This window comes from Cariama cristata, unplaced genomic scaffold, assembly GCF_000690535.1.
Source record: "Cariama cristata isolate BGI_N322 unplaced genomic scaffold, ASM69053v1 scaffold40586, whole genome shotgun sequence".
Lineage (NCBI taxonomy): Eukaryota > Metazoa > Chordata > Aves > Cariamiformes > Cariamidae > Cariama > Cariama cristata.
The window spans coordinates 6,018-13,899 of NW_009621112.1; the positions used below are offsets into that span (position 1 = coordinate 6,018).

The 7,882-nt window shown below is 47.9% G+C and overlaps 1 protein-coding gene across 1 annotated transcript; it reads right to left on the bottom strand.

The window, feature by feature from the left end:
• Positions 1–291: 291 nt before the first annotated feature.
• FAM107A (family with sequence similarity 107, member A) lies at positions 292–5,346 on the bottom strand. Its single transcript, XM_009701840.1, has 3 exons — positions 5,177–5,346; positions 1,348–1,504; positions 292–399 (listed from the first exon to the last, which is right to left on the bottom strand). The coding sequence occupies exons 1-3, from the start codon at positions 5,344–5,346 to the stop codon at positions 292–294; spliced, it is 435 nt and encodes a 144-aa protein (XP_009700142.1).
• Positions 5,347–7,882: the final 2,536 nt, after the last annotated feature.

Here is a 7,882-nt window from a genome sequence, read left to right on the forward strand (position 1 = left end):
TTAACCAAGAGTTAGCTGGAGGTTAGCGTGCACCCACAATCTGGGGGGAAAATAACATCATTTCTCTCTGCATCTCCTCATGTGAGTACTTCTTCGGTGAATACTGCACCTTTCCCACAGTGATACCTTCCTGGGCTGGGAAAACCTTTTTTGTGCCTTCTACTGGAGCAAGCGTTAATAACCGTAAGTAGCCCCAATGATGCAGCCATGAATGTCCAGCATGTACAGAGATGTCAGCGTGTCTGTGTTAGCGCTGGCCTTGGTAGGATCCCCATTGAGTTCTGGCAGAAGCTACGCTGTTTTCTCGTCCCCAGTCACTGTCGATGTTCTTCTCAAGTTTTCCTTGACTTTAATGAATTCTGGTGCATGGTCTTCCTGCTTCTCCTGCTCTTTCTCCAACTGTAAGAAAGAAGAGTCACTGTTATCTGTGTGTACTAAAGGACTTGGGATGGAGGAGGTTTGAATCCTTCCCAGCAAAGGAGGCCTGTGAGCCTGGGAAAAGCTCTCAGCATTAGGTTATTGTTTAAGGGAGGGTAAGTTGTTGTACTGCATCACATTTATCTGTGAAATCTTTATGGATCTGTCCCTAAACCACCTTGTTTCATATTCCTGGTTCTTCGCCGAGAGCTTCGATTTTCAAGTGATCTCGGCTTGGCTGATGTTATTGCAAGGGAGCTGTTGTGTCATTAATTAAATAAACTAGTTTCATGCATTTACAGTGTAAATACTGGCAAGTAGGACAGGGAATGACTTTATTTTCAGTGGCAACAAGCTTGCTTGCTGCTTGCACTGGTTTGGGTAAGAGGGCAGGCGCAGAGCACCTGGGGCATGGCTGTGCTGCCGACAAGCACCCGTGCTGAATATTGCTTTTCCCAGGCATATTTTTGGCCAGGGTACATGCCAGGAACTGCTCCCAAAAGCAGCTTGGGTGTGATTGCAGCAGTGTTTGCACTTTCCAGCACTTCTGCAGCCTCTCATCCCGCACCCCAGGGTCCTGAGCACCCCTGTGGTGGGTGCTGCAACAGCCCCCCCCCTGCTATTTGGGGTGCTTTGAACTGGAAAGCACATGCCAAGGACACCACGTGGGACCCAGAGGAGACCCAGGGCCAATGGTGCTTGGGGGGGGTCCCTGGGCAAGGTGGTACAAGTGAGGTGGAGCCCACTGTGAGGATGAGGGTGGTGCAGCTGCATGGGGCAGCAGCGAAGGATGTGCTGTGGCTCCTGTTTTATGGAGGGGTAGCAATGCTATACCTGGGGTTGAGCCTCAGCCCACCCATCTCCCCTGAGGTCTGTGCCTCGAGCGGGGTGGTTAGGATAACCCAGGGACGGCTGAAAACTCAGTTCTACCTGATCCAGCCTCTGGTGCCTCTTTTGTAGCTCTTTTTCAAAAGGAGACTGCAATTTCTTTGCCTCTTCCTCTTCCTTCTTCTGTCTGATGAGCTGGTTTCGCCGTCGGTGCTCGAGCACCCGCTGCAGCTCTGGCTTGCTCTCCATGCCCAAACCTCTGTGGGTAAAAACCAGATAAATCAGGGTCAGAGCACCTACACCCTGGGGTGTAACCACTGCCAGCCTGGCAACCCCAAAACTCTTCTCGGTCCTAATTAGAAATGTGGGAAACCTGGTCCACAAACCAGTCCTGGTCCACAAATCCATCCGCAAGGCTTTGAAGGTGTTACCTTACTGCTGGGACGGTGCCTTAGGCTGCCTGCCGCGGGTGGGCACAGCGTTGGCGGGCTTGTGGTGCGGGAAGTTGTGCTAATCCCATCACGTTGAGGTGCTCCAGCTTTCTGGGTCGGGTGTGGAAATGGGCCCTTCTGTTGGCTCCTGCTCTTACTAGTTTTAATTATGTCAGTGAAAGGTTCAGCTGCGTTGAGGGCATTTTAAATAACGACGATTTTTTTTCCGCCAGCAGGGGTAGTCATTGATCTGCAATAATTGTCCTGGCAGTGCCTTTCCTCCCAGTTGCATCCCAGCTTTGGTTCAGAGCTGAGGGCTAGTGACCCCCCTGTTGACATGGAAAGTTTGGGTCCAGAGGCCAAAATGAAGTGTCCTTTTCTCCTGGAAGCCAGAGTGTTTCCCGATGGAGCAGGTACCTGGCTCCCCTTCAGCCGCTCGAAGCATCTCAGGTGAAGCGGGGCTGCTCCAAGCCCTGTTCTGTGAGCGGTGGGATCACGGGAAAGGAGACATGGCAAGGACGTGCAGGAAAAGTGTAAATACATGGTAAAGAGCTGGAAGAAGTTCTCCAAACAAATTTCAGAAACTGACACTTTGAATATTGCCATGCCTGAATTTAGACACTAAGATTTACCTCCTGCAGCTGACACTGGTCACCTTCCCACCAGCTTCTGCCCCGCTGGAAGCATGGGAGTAGTTACAGATGTGTAGGGCTGTGGGTGAATGTGGAACATTCATAAAATCCATCATAAAATCCTTCATAAAATCCATCAGCTTCTTGGCTTAAATCACTAAAAGCAGTGACTCCCTGCCCCGCTGAGCCCGAGCCAGGGAGACACAAAACCTGAAGCTGCTGGGAAGTCAAATATTTGCTGAATTTAGGGGAGACTTTATTGCAGCTGCACAGAGTTTCATGTTGCTGAAGAACAGATTATTAAGAAGTGGTCAAGGCCACATTTATGCAGGCTATCTTCTGCAACAGCAGCTGGAACGTAAGTAATCTTGCAAGACAATACAGGACTAGAAGTAGTTGGCTGAAGCTGTATTTTTGAGGAGAAGGAGTTGAAGACCTTGTAGCTGTCACACACGGGGAAGGAGTGGGGCCTGACCACTTCTGTGGGCTGGGTTTAACGCTCGTTTAAATGAGTGGGCTGAGAGTATTTACAAGTCCCATTGCAAAATGTAGGGTGTTCGGTGTTCCTGTGGGTGAAGGTCTGTTTTGAGGCGAGGACGGGACCTCCCCATGTCTGTGCTAAGGGCCTGCCTAGGGCACAGTGCGTTGGGGTGAGCGATTAATGCAAAGCTCCTTCTCAGCACCCAGAGGTTTCTGTTGACCAAAGGCTGGCTGGTTTCTGCTAAGGTTGTTTGAAAGCAGAAACATCAAACCCTGTGGACTATGGAGCTTTTTTGGCAAGGTGGCAGGCACTGAGGTGGTATCTCACATCATGAGAAACTGAACTGGCAGGCAGGAGAGGGAAGCGCTCCCCAGATGCAGCAAACCTCTGCACTGTCACAACATGGCTGGGGACCAGTGCTTGCATCTTCCAGTGCCACGTTTAACGATGCTTCCTATTGTGATTTCTTTTTTTGTTTTATGACAGGACAAAGTTCATGGCAACATCAGTGAAGGTAGCGTAGCATTGGCCCCAGAGCTTTCATGATGGTTTTTCAAGGCAGGAAGAACTTGGATACTGCAGAAATGCTTTTCCCAAGGCTTGAGAGAAGGCAAACCTGCCTTGGCTTGCTGGGGACACAGCTTGCAATGTTGCCTACGGATTCGTTACTACTCTTTGATTTAATCAGCCTGTGTTGTTAGTACCCAGAGGTGTTGACTAAGATAAGGGTTTTGTTGCACAAGCTGCTGATTTGAGTTGCTTCTCCCTGCTGCTTAAGGGGTAAAAACAGCAAAGCAGAAACAGGAGCAAGTCGTAGATCCTTCTCTCTCCCCTCTCCCTCTATAGTAACACGTAGCAGGAAGCAAAACTGGTGGATTCAAGAGTGACAAGAAACCAGCAATGGTGTTTGCAGTAGGATTTGTTTCACGTATTTGGGAGGCTAGAGCCAAAGCAGGTTTAAACTGATGTGTGAGATGTACAGGACTATAAGGAGAGGGGTCAGGAGATGCAGGACGGCTGCAGTGGAGCTGCCTCCTGCCGGTATCTGATGGCACATGTGGATGTAACATGGTGGCAGGCACAGAACTAGAATACAAAGTGATGACTTTTTGTTTGCCAATTTGAAGTTCAGCTCAGTCTGATGCCCTGGGGTCTGTACCCCATCTGCCTCTGTTTGTCTCTACTACCTCCGTCGCAGAGATTTCTTGATTCTTTGTTCCATTATGGTTAGACTGGAATAACGTTCTGTAAGAGCAAAGCCAATGCTGGTGGGTGAGCCTTTAAACTGGGCAGTATCACCAGGCAGCATATGGTCACTCTCAAGCCAGGGAGTTTCAAAAATATATGGCTGGTATAGTTACCTCTGCCTTGATGCCGGAGAATGGCTTGGGTATGGTTCCTGTAATTCTTCTGATTCTGGGAAAATCAAATCAAACCCAAGCCCAGCCAGTGCCAGTATTGATTAATGCACCCCTCTGGCAGGCTTGATTGTTTGCTGAATTAATAGATGTGCCTGGTTCTCCTGATGACTGTAGTCCTTTTGAACAGAGGCTGTGCTCCTTTTAATTAGACAGCCAAAGTACTATTGTGTCGGTGTATTTCAGGGTGTTCAGAAAATGTCAATATAAAGCCAGCAGATTTCTTGCTGTGCTTAAAAGCCTCTGGACTGAATATGCTTTTATTATACTGATGTTCAGACAGTTGCTGCAAAGGAATGATGCAGTTACAGGTTCTCAGTCACTCGTGTCATTTTCCTGATGTTGTATCTGTACCCCCAAAGAGTTAAATTGGGGTGATGGGATAGGAATTCAGGAATGTGAATTCTAGCCTATCTTTACCCATTTGATTTTTAGGGAGACAGAGCCTTCTCCTTGTACAGATGATCTCACCTTGGTGCTCTTCGAGCTTTCAATGGCTTCATCCAGCCTGCACCTCTTACTGCCCCTGGGTTGACCTTAAAACACACAGGAATGCTGTACGTTGCTGGGGACTTGGCAAATCAGTGATGGAGAGAGAAAAAAACAGGACCAGGGAGAAAATATGCGTGGGACACCAAGAAAGGGACTGTAGGGATGCCTCGCATCTTCTGGCACTTGTGGCTCGAGGTGGGTGGAAACAGCAAGTAGCTTTGAAAAGTGCTAGCCGATGCTTCAGGATGGCAGAGCAGGGGCCTTTTCATTCTACTTCTGTTTTAAAAGAAACTGTCACGTCAGATAAAGGAGGAAAGAGCTACAGCAAGTTTTATACTGTGTTTGTTTGCAGGTGAAGGGATTTATTGTGCCCTTCCAGCTGGCAGGCTGTCACTGGCACTTGTGCCTCAGCTGCTGAGCTCCGATGGCTCAGCATCTCTCGGACCACTCCAGCGACAGGCTGCGACCTCCTCTTACCTTTTGTGGTTCATCAGTAGTTCTCTGTGCAGCTCTTGGTGGCTCTTTGAGGCTTTGACAGGATTTAGGAGCTTTTTAGGTTTGATGAGGTCTGGGTTTCCATCTAGGTAGTCTGGGTGAGTCAGGATATTCCCACCGTCTGGTCGCTCCCGCTGTATTTCAGTGTACATCGATGCTGGAAGAAAAGAGAGGTGTTTGCATGAGAAGTCTCACCCCGCCATGGTGTGGGAACCCACTGGAGCTCTTCTCCTCTGGGCAAGACAGAGGAGAAGAGATGGTGCCTGCCCTGGCTGCTTGACACCCGTGTCAGTGTCTGCGTGCATGTGCCTCCATGTGCTGGTGTGGGTTTTTTAGAGGTTTTGAAAAATAATTCCCTTTGCGTTGTTGATGAGACATATATTAATTAGATCACTTAAATTACTTGCCAGCCGCTTGCTTCAGAGGCTGCAGCATTTAGTGCCAAGGATTAATTAATGCAAGATAGGTCTAACTAAAACTGGAAACAGCCACGGATGTGGACTGTGCTGAGCTGCTGCTTTGGTCGTCCTGGCTGAGATCCCTTCGCACAAGGGGATGCTGTGGGATTTGAGGGGCTTCCGAAACATGGGCCTGGGGAAGTGCAGTGTATCTGAAACCACTTGTCAAGGAAAGATTTTGCTGATATCCTGCTGGTCTAATAATCAGGATTGAGCCCGGTGCCAAGAAAAGCAAAACTTGCCATTGCAGTATGTGATCGCGCTGTAATAATTTGTGTGTTCTGGATGTAAGAACAAGAGCCCACTGTTTTGGAAGTGACGGCAGCTTGGATTTCAGGCAAACCACAGGGCATGTTCCCTGTTGGTATTTTCCAAGTGCTCTACATTTCCCTTTTACAAAAAAACTTATATAAAGTGAGTGCAAAGCACAAGTTATAAAACAAATTGCATGTGGTGAGCTGTGTCTTTAAATGCGGAGCACAGTGGGGCTGCCTACAATTATTCAGTGTATGGTCTAATCAGGGGCTCAGAAAGAGCAATTTATTCCTGACTATTCACTTGAACAATTTGGAAGTTTACCAGTAAGAACAAAAAGTCCCAGGAAAAGGGTGTAGGCAGCTCCATGTCTGTAAGTGTCTCATTATTGCAGTATTTTTGGAGGCCTAGTGTGAAGTTATATGGGTTGGTGGAGCAGCAAGGAAAACAGTTGTTCAGTAATGTTGCCTCTCTCTCTTACTGCAATCTAATATATAAAAGGAATAAAACCCTTTTAAAAGAGAAATCAATAAAAAAAGGCAAGAGAAAGCAAGCTAGGTCATTCTGTCATAGTCAGTAAGTGCCTATCAAATGCGAAGTGGATTGCAATCAAACAGAATTGTGTAAGGAATAATACTGCTGAAGAAATGATTCAATATCAAACAACTTCTCATTGAATGTTAATGTGGCCAGTGCCCTACTGCTTTGGGAACAAAGAAAAACAAATCAGAGCCTATTACATGAGTGTAATTGGGGTGAATAGTTCAGTACGTATTTAAAGGGTGCTCGGAAGCTGGAAACAGTGATTTCTTGTATCAAATTATTTTCCTCTAGGATCATACAGCACTGCTGGCAGAAGGGAAGGTGGTGTGGTTCGATGCTTGACAGAGGGTGCCAGGCTGGCTCAAACCCCTGTGGGGCCAGACTCTGCAGGCTGAAACTGGGGGCTCAGCGTTGCTTTCCAGAGAGATGCAGGGACTGCAGAACAGCCAAGAGTTAAGGCAGCACAATTTCGTGGCTAATTTTTGTTAGATGAAGGCCGGGTTTCGAACAATGAGAAAACATGTCAGGTTTTCACTGGGGCAAAATTGCTTTGTTTTTTTTCTTCTTCCACTTCCCCTTTTTTGATCTTTTTTTTTCACAGGAGAAGAGGCAGACAAAAGACAAGGAAGGAAGGTACAAAAGCAAAGGTTTGTTTTGGCATGAATGAAATGGATGAGCTCCCATTTCAAATGGCAAAGCAATGTCTTCATTCTTTAAACAAAAAAGTCTCTGCATGGAGTAACTTAAATAAAATGTCAGGTGGTTTTAGTGGGAACACAGTTTTGGGACAGCTATACTAACCAACTAGCTTCAGTGTCACCGTGTTGTCCTGTTGCCCTTTTCCCACTGTTCCTGTGCCATCGTTTAGACCAGAGCTGCCTCCGGTGACAGAGATGCCCGCACTTGCTCGTGTGCTGGGTACCAAATCCTGCTGCACGGCAGGAGAAGGGCTGGGGCCTATCGATCTTGGATTTGTCCGTCTTAAATCTTCCTGTTGTGCTCTGCTAGGGGATAATGCAGCGAGCGTGGAAGGATTACGCGGCCAACCAAGCCTGAAGGACCAACCTGGATGCTGTAAATGGCTGTAACTCTAGTGACTTTGGTGGGTTTTTTTCCATACGAAGTAGCTCTCAGGCCCTGCCGCTAAGCTGTACTGGATCTTGGGGCAGTGGTGCAGCACAGTTACCTATAAAGTACTGTTTTCCCCTCTGCCTCCGTGATGTATGGGTTTCTTTTTGGCAACTCAGGAGTGGGAGTCCCTTCTTCCCTACCTGCAAGACCCAGATCCCAGGAGATTCGCTTGGGGCAGGCTGTCCTCACATCCACATAGGGCTAATGCCCAGCAGCATGCAGCGCTATTGCACAGTGTCATCCAGCCCTTCAGTTTGGTCTTGTGGTGTTTCCATCCCCGCAGAAACCCAGGATGATCAGG